At 46.1% G+C, this 16,334-nt stretch overlaps 1 protein-coding gene across 8 annotated transcripts in view; it reads left to right on the plus strand.

Moving 5' to 3' along the window:
* LOC137156040 (solute carrier family 22 member 15-like) overlaps positions 1 to 16,334 on the plus strand; it is a 65,842-nt gene that overhangs the window by 19,688 nt on the left and 29,820 nt on the right. For all 8 annotated transcript variants that reach the window (XR_010920653.1, XR_010920654.1, XM_067552593.1 and 5 more), the window contains 2 exons: positions 172 to 301; positions 13,900 to 14,121. Coding sequence is in view for 6 of the 8 variants with exons in the window: in XM_067552593.1 (XP_067408694.1) it covers positions 172 to 301; positions 13,900 to 14,121 (352 nt within the window). In the remaining 2 variants the exon portion in view is untranslated. The remainder of the gene's footprint in view (positions 1 to 171; positions 302 to 13,899; positions 14,122 to 16,334) is intronic.

Here is a 16,334-nt window from a genome sequence, read left to right on the forward strand (position 1 = left end):
TTAACTCACTGCAATATGCAATATGCCAACTGCAATAAGAATGTTGTAAAGTCATTATATACTCTAGGAAGAGTATATACTTAGTGTATTTCACTGTTTAGAAATTTGAGGCATGTGAATGTGGACTTTCATCATTGTTTGATGTAGTGGCTTTTTTGTTTTTATTTTCAGGCTCGTTAACAAATTTGACATTTGCTGTTGGCATAGCAGTTTATGCCTTACTGGGTTACAACATAAGGGAATGGCGCTTCCTCGCATTTGTATCAAATTCTCCAGGGGTTTTCTTCTTTCTTCTTTCTTTGTAAGTAGTTCAAATTTTTTACGTGTATAAGACTATAATGTGTACCTATTTAACAAAAAAAATTTCTTTTGTCATTGAAAGATAGAGAAGTGGAAGTACAGCTGATTTTTCAAATGTTTTATGTGCCAAGCAAGACTAGATGAGTGCATATATGAGGTCACAGGTGGAAGAGGTTTTGGCAGTTATTTTCACTAATAAAGGCTTTGAGATTTTACTTGACTTTGAAGAAAAAATGCCAAAAGAAGCCTACCCTGTCCTTATCATGTAAATAGAGATGTTAACCTTATTGACATGGAAGCATACGAAGCTAGAAGCCAAAAGCTTTGCCTTCATGTCGTTAAATATGTTCCCATTTGATTCGTAATGGTACACAGAAATCTTTTAACTTCTTCTGATTTAATAAATGAAGTAGGAGTGACTCACCAGGAGTTGGGGTAAAAATGGAGAAATAAAGGGACAAGAGCAGTGTAGGGTAGGGACAGCAAAACCCAGAAGAGGAGGTAGTCTGCCAGCTTGCTGTTAATGCTGTGGTGGGCAAAGACCCAAGAAGTAGTTGTGTGAGAATTGTCCAATACAGTGCAGTAGCAAATCTGTAGGAGGAAGATGAGGGCTGCCAGGGTGTATGAACTGTGAGCCAGCCAAGAGAGTTGGCTCTCTGTTATCAAAGGTGTTCTGCATCTGCCATTAAAATTTCAGGTGAGAATTTGCTTGTTTTGAGTGTCCCTATATCTGGCTCTGAAAGTACCACAAATGGTTGCTGTTTATATGATAGATGGGTGATATTAAGTGGATTCTCTAATATGCATTATTTATGAGAGTGAATTTTGGATAAATGAATATTTGACGAGTCGAATAAATTTTTATCTGGCTTGTGCTGTCACAGGACACACTTGAGTATTATGTGAAAAGAAAACATGTATCATATAAATGTTATTAGTAATGAAAACTATAGTTAAAGCTGCTAGCATAATATAGTATTTTCATAATATAAAAATATGCACACTAGTTAAATATCAAAAACAATGTTTCACCTTCATGTTATTGGCGCCACATTGGCCTGTGTTTGAAATTATTTGTCATGCAAAGATATTCCAATGTGCAAAAATCCTTCCTACTCCCCATTTCCCCTCACCAAAAAAAAGCAGATGGGGGGAGATGAGAGGAAGTCTCATATAACATCATTTGCTTCTCTAACATGTTCCATTTCTATCATAAATATAACTATCTCTTTGATATAGAATTTATTTTCTGAGATACTTCGTTGTAAGGCCCAATATTAATTTGGCAAAAAGGAAAGGCCCAAATACAAAAATAATTTAATTTCCTTCAGAAATTGAAATGCAGGTAGTCTTACCAAACCTACTGTTTTTGTTTTCAAATGTTATTTTCAAGAGCCCACACATAACATAATTAATAAAATGTATTGCATTTTAATTAAAGAGCATCAGGGATTTTGAGCAAAGTTTAACTTTGGTTTCAAGGCATCTGTCAGAGTAACCTATACACTGAAATACAACATGGAGCAAAACAGAGTTAAGTTAAAATGTTTTTGTTTTCTAGTTTGTTTCTTATGACTTATTGGAATAGTATTCTGCAAATACATTATCAAAATGTCCAAATTGAAATATAAAATGGGGAGGAATCATGGGATAAAGCTGTTTGAAGAGAACCCACTCCTTTCATTTTGATGGGCAATTTAAAGCTTTTCTTATTGATGACCATTTTAATCCAATAACAGCATTTTGGAAAAATAATGAGTGGATGATAGGGCTTCTTACTTTGCACTGTTACATTTCAGAAGTTTGAAGTATAAACAAGGGCTTGATAAATACTTCCAGGCAGACAATTATACATTAATTCCTCTTTAAAACAACAAAAATAGTTGAGACATTTTTGTCTTGCAAAGTAAAGTAGCAAGATGTGTTTCTAGAAACTGGAGAAATCAAGTGGTAAGAAATCAACAGATATTGTCTGTTAACTGTAACTATTGTACTATTGCAAAAAATTAAAATAATTAGGCTCACTGAGTATCCGATTTAATTGATTTACTATTTTAAAACTGTTAGAACTGTGTTCCCCGTGAAGAAGGTAAGATCCTTAATTCTGCATGCCATGCTACCTAAAATCCTTCTGTAAAACCCATGCTCTGAGACAGAGTGTAGCATCTGGAGCAAAAAAGATAAATTATTTGGTGAAGAGAATTGTTAAGGAAAAGCTAATTATAAAATAAGTAGGTGTGAAGGGGCCTATCTTCATTCTAATAGAGAGGAGGCTAATGAGCTTTTATGGGCTCAGCCAGCACTAACCAGGTGCACCTGTAAGGCTTGTGCTCTTGAAGAGGGGGAGCTTAAAAAGACAGAGCCTGCTACAGGCTACAGAATAGGAAGAAGACTGCTGTACCTCAGAGACTACTGACAGAAATAGATCAGTCAAGAGGGAGAATTGCAGGCCTCACTGCCTCTGAGACTTCATGGACCATGCATAAAGCTGGGTGACCCAAGAGGAGGGCCTGGAAGCATACCCTAATTAAAGACATTATATCAGCTGATAAAGGCAAAAGGGTGGAGGAGTTGCACTGTATGTAAGAGAGCACTATGATTTCTCTGAGCTCCAGTATGAAATTAGAGATAAGCCAGTTGAGAGTCTCTCGGTTAAGCTTAGAAGCAAGAACGATAAGAGTGATGTCGTGATGGGTGTCTGTTATAGACCACCAGACCGGGAGGACGAGATAGATGAGACTTTCTTCAGTCAACTAGGGAAAGTTTCCAGTTCACAGGATCTGGCTCTCATGAGGGACTTCAATCACCCTGACATCTGCTGGAAGAGCAATACAGCAGAGCACAGACAATCCAGGAAATTTTTGGAGAATGTTGCGGATAACTTCCTGGTGGAAGTGCTGGAGCAACCAACTCGGGGCCCTGCTCCTCTTGACCTGCTGCTCACAAACAGGGAAGATTTGGTAGAGAAAGTAGAAGTGGGTGGCAACCTAGGCAGCAGTGACCATGAGATGGTCGAGTTCAGGATCCTGACAAAAGGAAGAAAGGAGAACAGCAGGATATGGACCATGGACTTCAGAAAAGCAGACTTTGATTCCCTCAGTGAGCTGATGGGCAGGATCCCCTGGGAGATAATATGAGGGGGAAAGGAATCCAAGAGAGCTGGCTGTATTTTGAAGAAACCTTATTGAGGGCACAGGAACAAACCATCCCGATGTGCAGAAAGAATAGCAAATATGGTAGGCGCCCAGCATGGCTTAACAAAAAAGTATTTGGTGAGCTTAAACACAAAAAAGAAGCTTACAAGAAGTGGAAGCTTGGTCAGATGACTAGGGAGGATTATAAAAATACTGCTCGAACATGCAGGAATGAGATCAGGAAGGCCAAAGTGCAATTGGAGTTGCAGCTAGCAAGGGATGTGAAAGGGAACAAGAAGGGTTTCTACAGGTATGTTACCAGCAAGAGGAAGATTAGGGAAAGTGTGGGCCCTTTACAGAATGCGGGAGGCAACTTACTGACACAGGATGTGGAGAAAGCTGAGGTACTCAATGCCTTTTTTGCCTCCGTCTTCACAGACAAGGTCAGCTCCCAGACTACTACACTGGGCGGCACAGAATGGGGAGGAGGTGAACATCCCTCAGTGCTGAAGGAACCGATTCAGGACTATTTAGAAAGATTGGACATTCACAAGTCCATGGGGCCAGATGCAATGCATCCGAGGGTGCTGAGGGAGTTGGCTGATGTGATTTCATGGCCATTGGCTATTATCTTTGAAAGCTCATGGCAATTGGGCGAGGTCCCTGATGATAGGAAAAAGGCAAATACAGTGCCCATCTTCAAGAAAGAGGATCCAGGAAACTACAGACTAGTCAGCCTCACCTCGATCCCTGGAAAAATCATGGAGCAGGTCCTCAAGGAATCTATTTTAAGGCACTTGGAAGAGAGGAAGGTGATCAGGAACAGTCACCAAGGGCAAGTCATGCCTGACCACCTGATTGCCTTCTATGAAGAGGTGACTGGCTCTGTGGATGTGGGGAAAGTGGTCGATGTGATATACCTTAACTTTAGTAAAGCTTTTGATACAGTCTTCCACAGTATTCTTATCAGCACGTTAAAGAAGTATGGGTTGGATAAATGGACTATAAAATGGATAGATCATCAGGCTCAATGGGTAGTGATCAATAGCTCCATGTCTAGCTGGCAGCTGGTAACAAGCGGAGTGCCTTAGGGGTCAGTCATGGGACCGGTATTGTTCAATATCTTCATTAATGATCTAGAGGATGGGGTAGATTGCACCCTTAGCAAGCTTGCAGATGATACTAAGCTAGGGGGAGTGGTGGAAACCCTGGAAGGTAGGGATAGGATACAGAGTGACCTAGACAAATTGGAGGATTGGGCCAAAAGAAATCTGATGAGGTTCAACAAGGACAAGTGCAGAGTCCTCCATTTAGGAAGGAAGAATCCCATGCACAGCTACAGACTGGGGACCAATGGGGTTGGCAGCGGTTCTGCTGAAAAGGCCGTGGGGGTTACAGTGGATAAGAAGCTGGGTATGAGTGTGCCCTGCAGTGTGCCCTGGTTGCCAAGAAGGCTAATAGCATATTGGGCTGTATTAGTAGGAGCATTGCTAGCAGATCAAGGGAAGTGCCTCTATTTGGCATTGGTGAGGCTGCATTTGGAGTATTGTGTCCAGTTTTGGGCCTCCCACTACAAAAAGGATGTGGACAATTTGGAGAGTCCAGCGGAGGGCAACAAAAATGATTAGGGGGCTGAAGGACAAGACTTATGAGGAGAGGCTCAGGGAACTAGGCTTGTTTAGTCTTCAAAAGAAAAGAATGAGGGGGATTTGATAGCAGCCTTTAACTACCTGGAAGGGGGTTCCAGGGAGGATGGGGCTAGGCTGTTCTCAATGGTAGATGACAGAACAAGGAACAATGGTCTCAAGTTGCAGTGGGGGAGGTCTAGGTTGGATATTAGGAAAAAAAATTTCACTAGGAGGGTGGTGAAGCACTGGAATGGGTTACCTAGGGAGGTGGTGGAATCTCCATCGTTGGAGGTTTTTAAGCTGCGGCTTGACAAAGCCCTGGCTGCGATGATTTAGCTGAGGTTAGTCCTGCTTTGAGTAGGGGGTTGGACTAGATGACCTCCTGAGGTCCCTTCCAACTCTAATATTCTATGATTCTAAGCCACACCCCAAATGGGCGACCCCAAAAGACTGTTTAAGATACAGAACACCTTTGCCTTTCTTTTACTCTTTTTCCCTTCTGAAGGAAGAAAAGGATCTTTCTTGTTCTATCTTCGAGTGATTGCTCATATATATTGCATTCCAATTAGGTGTGTGCGCGCCCCGTGCACAGATTCCCGGAACCTTTTCCTTAGCACACCCGCAGGGCCGGGTACGGCGCCCCCTGGAGTGCCGCGCTCATGTCGCGGTATATAGGGCACTGCCAGCCCCGCGGGTCCCCAGTTCCTTCTTTCCGCCTCTGACGGTTGCTGGAACTTCTGCCCCTTGCTATTGCAAGCAGCAGTCCTTAGCTTATCGTTCTTGGTCAAAACCATTACTGTTAATTTAGTTTCTTTTTGTTATTCAAAAAAGTCAATTGGTGACTGTGTTACTTGTTAACTGCCCTTAAGGGCTCCTGCGGAGTCATGCCTGGCTCCACAGGCTTCAAGAGTTGTACTCTTTGCTCTAAGCAATTTCCAGTGAGTGACCCTCACGATCGCTGCCTTCGTTGCCTCGGGGAGCAGCACCGAAAAGACAAGTGCCGAATCTGTAAGTCATTTAAGCCTCGCACCCAAAAAGAACGGGACGCGAGACTGAAGGCTTTACTTATGGAGTCCGTGCTGCGCCCGGCCTCCGAGCCGTCGAGATCCCCGGCACCGAGCGTCTCTTTGGTGCAGAGTGCTCCTCCGGCACCGGCAGCGGCACCGAAATCCTCGGTGCCGAATAAGAAGAAGAAGCGGTCGGAGATCCCTTCGATGGACTCCTCCCTGCGACCACCTAAGCAGGGAGCTGTCCAGGAGACACCCCAGCCATGTGCTGTGGAGGCTCCTCCGGCACCGGTGTCTCCTCGTAGGGAACCTCCCTCGACTCACGCGAGTGGGGGAGCGCCTCTACAAGGGCCGTCGACGCCGGAGGCGTTCGCCGCGGCAAGGGCCCTCATGGCCTTGCCTACGCCTCCGTCCCCCCCTCGGCCAAGGGACAAGGGACCTGTGTCTCGGGGCAAACCTGCACTGGGTGGCCCCGGTGGGTGGAGGAAACACTGCTCCCGATCCTCGCCCAGATGGTCAAGGAGGGTGGAGAGCCGCTCCCCTCCGAGCTCCGACTCTGTCGTCGAGCGCCTCTGCACCGGGGGCGGTCAAGAGGCCCCAAGAACCGACGCAGAAGCTCCAGCGCCGGCTCCGGCACCGATTGCAGCTTGGGCTCGAGCACCCCGGTGCGGGAAACATCTCGACACCGCACCGGCTCGCCTACTGGCAGCCCTGGTCACCATCACAAGCTGACGGCACCGGGCCAGCAGGTTCTGCTGAACACCCTTGCTACGGCACCGGACGCTGCGTTGTCAGCATCGGCACCACCTCCATCTCTTACGGCACCGGCCGCCTCCCTGACGGGAAGAGCACCGACGCCTCTGGTGCCCCTAAGCGCTCCGGTACCGCCGTACCCGGTACTGCCATACCCCACGTCGTCGGTACCGATGTCAACCGCACCAACGCACTCGGTGATGACGACCTCGGTACCATCACTACAGGCACCGATGACTGTGGTACCGACGCACTCGGCACCGGTGGGACCGGCACCAACCCTGACGACACCGGCACCGTTCCCCTCGGCACCGATGAGACCGGCACCGTTCCCCTCGGCACCGATGAGACCGGCGTACTCTACGCTCGATCCTGGCACAGTACCGACCGGTGCGGCGACGGCGGGAAAGCCGCGTTCCCACTCAGTCCCCGGCACCTAGCCGCAGACATCGCCATTCGCACTCCAGAGGTGGCAAGCGGCGTTACAAGAGGTCGTGCCATAGACATAGGAGATCCAGCTCCTCTAGCTGGTCTTCTTCTAGACGGCCCCACAGGTGTAGACACGTCTCGACCTCTTCTTCCTCACGAAGCCGCTCCCCGCCTAAGGCCCGTAAGAGGCGGTCAGCGGGCTCTGGCCACCGTGATAGACATGGGGAGGCCTTTCAGTACCCAATTCCGGGCTGGGCCCAAGGCCCTTGGCAAGGGCCATACTGGGGTCCCTGGGGCTCCCATCCAACCCAGGGGGTGGAGTCGCTCCATTCGGGGGTGGTTCAGCCTCCACCACCCCCAATTCAACCAGCTCCGCACGTGCCCTCAGAAGCGGAGTCTGACCCTGAGGAGGGCCCCTCTACAGGGCCTACTCCCTTATCCTCCTCGTCGTCCCCTGATGAAGGGACCTCAAGGGATCATAAGTCGCCCCTTTTTGATTTTCGGGCGCATCAAGACCTCCTTAAGAGGGTAGCCAATAATCTGGGTCTAACCCTTAAGGAAATGTCCGAGGAGGACAACCCCCTCTTTGGGCCTTCAGGGTCATCTGGGCCTTCTCGAGTGGCCCTTCCCGTTCATGACAGAGTCATGAAAATAGTTAGGGCAGTTTGGCAGACGCCTTCTTCTGTTCCCCCTACATCTAAGGGAACGGAGAGAAAATACTATGTTCCCAAGGAAAACTTTGAGTTCCTTTATAACCACCCTGCCCCGGGAACTCTAGTAGTCGATGCGGCCAACCAAGGGGACCGCCAGGGGGGTCAGGGAAGTACTCCCAAAGACAAGGAGGGGAAAAAATTAGACCTCTTTGGCCGCAGGGTTTACTCCACTGCCACCTTACAATTGAGGGTAGCCAACCACCAGGCGCTTCTGGGTAAATACAACCAGAACTTGTGGGCCTCCCTGCACCGCTTAGTTGCAGCGCTTCCCCCGGATCAAGCTGCAGACCTCGCCACTGTGGCTCAGGAGGGAGAGGTTGTGGTCCGAGCAGCCTTACAGTCGGTTAGTGATGCCGCAGACACTGCAGGCAGGGTGATGGCTTCCGCCATCGTCATGCGCCACTGCTTTTGGTTGCAGGCTTCTGGGCTCTCTACTGAGGTCCAGCAAGCGATTCAGGACCTGCCATTTGAAAGGTCAGGCCTCTTTTCTGAGAGGACTGATGATAAGTTGCATGCTCTAAAAGTTTCTAGGACCACCCTTAGGTCACTGGGACTCTACACCCCTCAGACATCAGGACGTCAGTCTCATACTCAAACTCAATGCCGCCCGCCCCCCCCCCCCGCCCAGGCCACCTCCTAGGGCCACCCAGCCAAGGAGGGGTCGGGAGCGGTTTAGAGGGCCCAATCGCCGGGACCGGCGGGGCTCTTTGGCACAGGTGCAGCAGGGTGGCAAGCCTGGATCCGGAAACGGTAATAAATGCTTTTGACAGCGGTTTTGAGGTTGGCACTCTTCCTTTTACCCTGGAAGTTAGCCGGCCCTTTGAAAACAGGCTTCCGCCATACTATCACGCCTGGGAGACAATTACTACGGACCGCTGGGTTCTGGGGGTGGTCCTTAACGGATATGCCCTTCAACTCACGGCCTTTCCCCCAAATTCTCCTCCTGCCCCATCCCCCTTAGGGGTCCCAGCTCACGAGCACCTGCTCGTGCAAGAGGTTCACTCCCTTTTGCGTCTAGGCGCTATAGAGGAGGTTCCGCGAGGAGAAAGGGGAAGGGGTTTTTACTCCAGGTATTTCCTGATCCCCGAGGCCAAGGGAGGTCTGAGACCTATACTGGACCTCCGTCGCCTGAATAGGTTTATTAGACGAATTAAATTTCGTATGGTTTCCTTGGCTTCTATAATCCCCGCCTTAGATCCCGGGGATTGGTATGCTGCCCTGGATTTGAAGGATGCGTACTTTCACATCTCCATCTTTCCAGGACACAGGAAGCTCCTGAGATTCAGGATCAGGGGAGATCATTATCAATTTACGGCTCTCCCATTTGGCCTGTCTTCAGCTCCTAGGGTTTTTACCAAATGTATGGCGGTGGTGGCTGCCCACCTCCGCCGCAATGGGGTACAAATTTTCCCCTATCTGGACGACTGGCTCATCAAGGGCAGATCCAGAATCCATGTCCAGAACAGCCTTGAGCTGACTTGCGCCACATGCACCAGACTGGGGTTGCTCATTAATGAGCAGAAGTCCACTCTTACCCCGGTGCAGCGCATAGATTTCATAGGAGCCACCCTAGACGCTAAACGCGCAAGAGCCTTCCTTCCACAGCCCCGATTCCAGGCGATGGGTTCCATTATTGCGGACCTTTGTAGATCCCCCACGACGACAGCCAGGCATTGCCTACAGCTGTTGGGGCATATGGCAGCTTCCACATACGTGGTTAAGCTGGCACGTCTCAAGTTAAGACCTATGCAGGCTTGGTTGGCTTCGGTCTATGCCCCTTCTAGACATTTACTGACCAAGGTGGTCACGGTTCCCCCACAGGTGCTGTCCTCCCTCGAATGGTGGAGGACTCCGAGGGAGGTGCTCAAGGGAGTCCCGTTCACAGACCTGACTCCGTCAGTGGTTCTTATCACGGACGCCTCGGATGTGGGATGGGGAGCCCACATCAGCAGAGACCTCGGTACCCAGGGCTTGTGGTCTCCAGCGGAGAGAGCCCTGCATATCAACGTTCGAGAGCTCAGAGCGGTCTGGCTGGCCTGCAAGACCTTCCTCAGATTCCTGAGGGGCAAGGTGGTGCAGGTCCTCACAGACAACACCGCAGCCATGTTCTACATGAACAGGCAGGGGGGAGCGCGTTCCTCGGCCCTGTGCCAGGAAGCTATGCGCCTATGGGACTTTGCAGTGAGACACGACTTTCATTTAGTCGCCTTTCACCTCCCTGGCAGCAGGAACGACGAGGCAGATCGCCTCAGCAGATCGTTCTCACCCCGACACGAATGGTCATTGCATCCGGAGGTAGTGGCTTCAATCTTCCGAGAGTGGGGCACTCCCCAACTGGACCTGTTCGCGTCATCTTTGAACAGGAAATGCCCGGGATACTGCTCGCTTCGAGGTCACGAGCCGGGCTCCTTGTCCGACGCTTTCCTAATACAATGGGTGGGGGGTCTGATGTATTCATTTCCCCCCATTCCGCTCCTCCCTCAAGTCCTGCTCAAAATCAGGAGGGACAGAGCAAACATCATACTGATTTCCCCAGCGTGGCCGAGGCAGTACTGGTACAGTACCCTGATCGACCTCTCCATCGCTACTCCGATCACGCTCCCCAGGCAATACGACCTGCTTTCCCAGGACCAGGGGCGCTTGTTGCACCCGGACCTGGACCCCCTCCACCTGATGGCCTGGAGACTCTCTGGCTGACGGAGGGAGAAAGGGCCTGCTCCCTGCAGGTCCAACACATTCTGCTGGGTAGCAGGAAACCCTCCACACAGTTTACATACCGGGCAAAGTGGAGGCGCTTTATTGGTTGGGCAGAGGACAAGGGTTTCTCCCCAGACAGCTTGCCCATACAGGTGGTCCTGGAATACCTTCTACACCTTAAAACTCAGGGCCTAGCCCTGGCCTCCCTGAAGGTTCACCTGGCGGCCATCTCGGCCTTCCATCGGCCGCTGGAAGGGCGTTCCCTTTTTTCCCACCCCATGTCTGTCAGATTCCTTAAAGGAATTGAAAGGGTGTTTCCACAGGTTCGAGACCCCATCCCTCCCTGGGATTTAAACCTGGTCCTTTCCATGTTAACAGGACCCCCCTTTGAGCCCATGGCCACATGCTCCCTATTGGTCCTTTCTTGGAAGGTATCCTTCCTGGTGGCCATCACTTCGGCCAGAAGGGTCTCCGAAATAAGGGCATTGACATCGGAGCCCCCGTACACTGTCTTCTATAAAGATAAGGTCAGACTAAGACCCCGCCCGGCATTCCTGCCCAAGGTAGTGTCCCAATTCCACTATAATCAGGACATCTTCCTCCCTGTGTTTTTCTCTAAACCACATGGGTCAGCGAATGAGCGCAGGTGGCACTCTCTGGATGTCAGACGGGCCCTGGCACACTACTTGGAGAGAACCAGGCCCTTCCGAAAGTCCACGCAATTATTTGTAGCGGTAGCAGACCGTATGAAAGGCTCTCCCGTCTCCACCCAGAGAATCTCATCATGGACTGTAGCCTGTATTAAGACATGCTACGAACGGGCAGGAATGCCCCTGCCCGGCCCTGTGAAGGCGCATTCGACCAGAGCCCAAGCCTCTTCAGCAGCCTTCCTAGAGAGCGTGCCTCTGTAAGACATCTGCAGAGCAGCAACCTGGTCGTCGGTACATACCTTTACGACCCACTACGCCATTGTTGAACAGGCGAGGGAGGATGCACCAGTAGGCAGAGCTGTGCTGAATAGAGCTGCTCGCCAGTGACTCCTACCCGCCGCCGAGAGTATGGCTACTTAATCATCTAATTGGAATGCATATGAGCAATCACTTCAAAGATAGAAAACAGGGTTACTTACCAGTAACTGTTGTTCTTCGAGATGTGTTGCTCATATCCATTCCAAACCCACCCTCCGTCCCCGCTGCCGGAGTCGGCAGAAAGAAGGGACTGGGGACCCGCGGGGCCGGCAGTGCCCTATATATCGCGACATGAGCGCGGCACTCCAGGGGGCGCTGTACCCGGCCCTGCGGGTGTGCTAAGGAAAAGGTTCCGGGAATCTGTGCACGGGGCGCGCACACACCTAATTGGAATGGATATGAACAACACATCTCGAAGAACAACAGTTACTGGTAAGTAACCCTGTTTTTTGCTTGGAGAATTCCCCCATTTGCTACAACAGGAGAAAGATATTATAAACAACTTAAATTGTGGTCTGGTGGGGACTTGGGGGAGTCCACCACACTAGGGTAGAATAGGAAAACCTTTTTTTTTTTTTTTTTTTTTTTAAGGAAAAAGAGAGAGGCTGTGACTTCTGGTGCACTTACACATTGCAGTGACTTCTAGTCCACATTCCACAACATGATCTAAGCTGAAATAATATTCCATATATTTAAATTGGGTAGATACTGTTAGGACAAGTAGCAAATCAGTATTATTTTAGTGCCAGTATAATGTCACAGCCTAGTTTATTGTTGTTTTTGTCATACTGACCAAGTCAATTTAGCTTTGGTCTCTCTGTTCTGGAAATGCTAGCTTATGGTGACTTTAAGTGAATTTTGTGTTGTAGAGTTTGATTCCTCACTTGTCAAACATTATGTAGGAAGCTTGTTATTTAAATCAGCAATGAAATTAATATTAAATATTAAAATACAAAATAAATAAATATTAAGGTACACTCTTTATGCATGTATCTTGTATGCCTTCGTCTTGTGGCAAACATGTTTGTTTTTGTTAAGTCTTCAGTATGCCAGAAAAAAATGTGTCTGTATTTTTTTTATTAGCTTTCAACATATTGACTTTGAAGAGCAGAGAATTTCTGAAACATTATTTTATTTGCTAGACTAGCAAATGTGAAATAGGTCAGTGACTCTCAACCTTTCCAGACTACTGTACCCCTTTCAGGAGTCTCATTTATCTTCTGTACTCCAAGTTTCATCTCACTTAAAAACTACTTGCTCACAAAATCAGACATAAAAAATACAGAGAGTCACAGCACACTGTTCCTGAAAAATGTTACTTTCTCATTTTTACCATATGATTATAAAATATATCAATTTGAATATAAATATTGTATTTACATTTCAGTTTATAGTATATAGATCATTATAAATAAGTCATTGTAAGAAATTATAGTTTGTGCTGACTTCGATAGTGCTTTTTATGTAGCCTATTGTAAAACTAGGCAAATATCTAGATGAGTTGATGTACCCCCTGGAAGACCTCTGCATACCCCCTAGGTACGCATACCGCTAGTTGAGAACCATTGAAACAGATCACTTTAATTATAATCATATGCAGCAAGGCCTAATTTTTCGCTCTAGCCTTTTTTTTTTTAATTGGTGAAATGTTTTAACAATTCAATATTGCTATTTTTCATTATGATTTTTACTGTTTTGGAATTTGCTTTAAACATTTTGATGTTACTGTGGAACTAAAGTTTCAGTTTTTTCTATGACTAGAGATGAATTGGTACTGAGATATAGTGTCAAAGTAATTCCAAAGTGAGGGCATTTTCCTTGGATGTGAGTATGTGGGTATTCTGTTAGGGAATGAAGAGTTAAGACATTCTTTAACACAAAGGATAAAATTCTGCCTTGGGCAGCTCAGTGAATGGGATTTGAGAAGGTTTCAGATGTATTTTCTTGTTCCCTTGTGCATCATTTCAGAAGAGGTCAAGAATTGGCTTTAAATTACATTTTAGAAACACTTGGAAATCATAGCATTTTCTCCATAATATGTGACATGGTTTAAAAAAAAAAAAAGAAGAATTTGGGTACCTGATATAAAGTGGCTGAGAAAATATCTGCATTTTAACTTGCTTGTACTATAAGATAGATGATTTCAAATGTTTAGATTTAATATACAGTTACTTTACAAGACAACACTTGTAGTGTTTTGCAAAGAAATAATTTGATACAGTACTTTGTTGGTTGGAATGAACGTTCAATATCGTATCTTTCTTTGGTAGTATGCTTCCAGAATCACCAAGATGGCTGTATTCTCAGGGGAATACTGCAGAAGCAGAGGATGTGCTGCAGTACATGGCCCGGGGTAATGGAAAAGAAAGGTTGACTATAAAATTGAAACCATGTGCAGGAACAATGAAAAAGAATGACTCCGCACCTGGCATCCTAAACCTAGTAAAACACCCAGTCCTTCGGTGGCGAACTGTCATCTTGATGTATATCTGGTAAGTAATAAAAAGGAGTTGTGCTGAGATGGCATGAATTAGTCAAACATGAGAAACTGATTAAGGTTTTCAGTTTCTTCCCTTTACTGAATAATAGCTTTCTCAAAGCAAAATTCTGATTTTTTTTCTGTTAATTTCTGGTATTGATTTTCTGAAACATTGTGCTGGTAGTACATTGTAATATCTTTGATCAAGTTGTGTTATCTGGAAACTGTTCCGAAAAGTAATGACATGAGCTGGAGACAACAAAACATTTTAAAAAAATTAAATACTAATACAGAAAATCATAAAAATTGTTTCCGCCTTACATTCTGACTGAATAATATATACTAAATATATGAATTGTCAAAATATAGGTGTAAAAATGAAACTCAGAATTCAAAGTAGACCGGTTTTGATGTACTGTGTGGAAAGTGTGGGCACACCATCTGGTCATCAGTTTGTATATGATGCCTGATCTATTGATTAATTATTGGTTAGATTATTTATTTAGTTTGCCCAATTAGCACTCTGTAATTTCTTAGGTTCTTGTCAGAATTACTGCTGTGGAAGCCCTGTGGGGCACCACAGTAACAACAACACTCAAGGAAGACCTTCTGTAACTGTGAATGTTTTATTATTACAATGATTAGTCCAATGAGTAAAAGAATCCAAACCAGTAAAGTTATATAATATAACATGTCAGTACGACTGGCACCATTGCAGGTATATACTCACTCTGAGTCTGTCCTCAGGGAGAGCTCTAAAGGTTGAGACAGATCTCATTCCAACTCTGGCATGCTGATGGAGAACTCCAGTGGCTGTACCTGAGATCAGATGTGTTATAGGCCTTGATTGTCCTCATGCATAAGTCTTTCCTCCTTTACCATATCTGAATTTCTTCACCCTGATAATATTGGGGTGCCATTATCCTATAGGTTAGTGTATTAATTAAGCAAAACCGATTAACATATACATTAGTTGGATTACTATGGTTACCTGCGGTTGAGCATCTGCTAATGTTCCCCTCCAAAAAATACTCTAAACTGGTACAAACTGCCTTCTTGCGGTTACCTACCAGCAGTTTGCAATATTTGTGATCATTACAAAACAATAAACAAAGTTTTATGCCATTTTGTGACTTAAGGTCATTGTTAGTTTACTTACTTATGCCAACTTATTGAGCATCTACTCTTACTCAGGCTTTGAGCAGGGGGTTGGACTAGATGATCTCTGAGGTCCCTTCCAACTCTAATATTCTATGATTCTATTTTATGATTCTACAAGGCCTTATACCTTTGCTAACTGCTTAAGCTGTTCTTATAGATCTAGGTCTATAGGACTATTGCTGTAATTATTACATGGCTACGCACAAGATAAAATGCAGGTGCAAACATTTTTTTAAAATATCAAATATGAGTGCACGCTTGGTATACATATGGGAATGGTAAATGCACTGGGTTTAGTGTCTTTGATTGCATCTAGCACAATTTGAAAAATGGGCCCACATGTAGCAATGGGAGATGCACTGAGCTTAGTGCCCTTGATTGCATCAAGAACAATTTGAAAAATGGGCCCACAATGGGAGCAGAGATCACACATCTGGAAAGAAAGGCCTTTGACCAAAACAGAAATAAGTCACAGGAAGATCTCTGACTTTGTTTAAGCTGATCGGGAACACCTAACTCTAACTTTTGTGTTTAAGGGGCAGCTCTATTCCATGAAACAAAGAGGGAAATTTCATGTAATAGTCCAGCATCAGATTTGAGACATTTAGTAGGCAATAAATGAAAAAATCAGCTGTTCCACACACACGTTTGCAGAGATGAAGGAAGTATTGATAGAATGTGACAGAGTAATCTTTGCTAGATAAAACATCTTCAGAATCAGGTTGATAAGTCACAACATAGGCATAAATACATACAGTGTGCAATTTGAAATAGTAAGCAAAGCATTCTGTACAGAACAGGGAAATGGGAAACCAAGAAAGGGTAACAGAGGCACTGGAGATTTGACACGAGCATATTATTCTGGCCTCCAGAATAAAGAATTGACAATGATGTCAATTGTCAAAAAGGCTGATCAGACATATTCATATGAAATTATCAAGGTAGTGAATACAGATGTTCAATCATCTAGTCATTTCTTTTGACAGTCAGACTAATTAACTGGGTCTGCTGCTGGATCTGTAGAGAGAGAAGCTGGTAGTTTTATATCTCTCCCCATCATTAACA

The sequence above is a fragment of the Emydura macquarii genome, unplaced genomic scaffold (genome assembly GCF_026122565.2).
Source record: "Emydura macquarii macquarii isolate MOO-44397 ecotype Brisbane River unplaced genomic scaffold, CSIRO-AGI_Emac_v2 contig_1390, whole genome shotgun sequence".
Taxonomy (NCBI): Eukaryota; Metazoa; Chordata; order Testudines; family Chelidae; genus Emydura; species Emydura macquarii.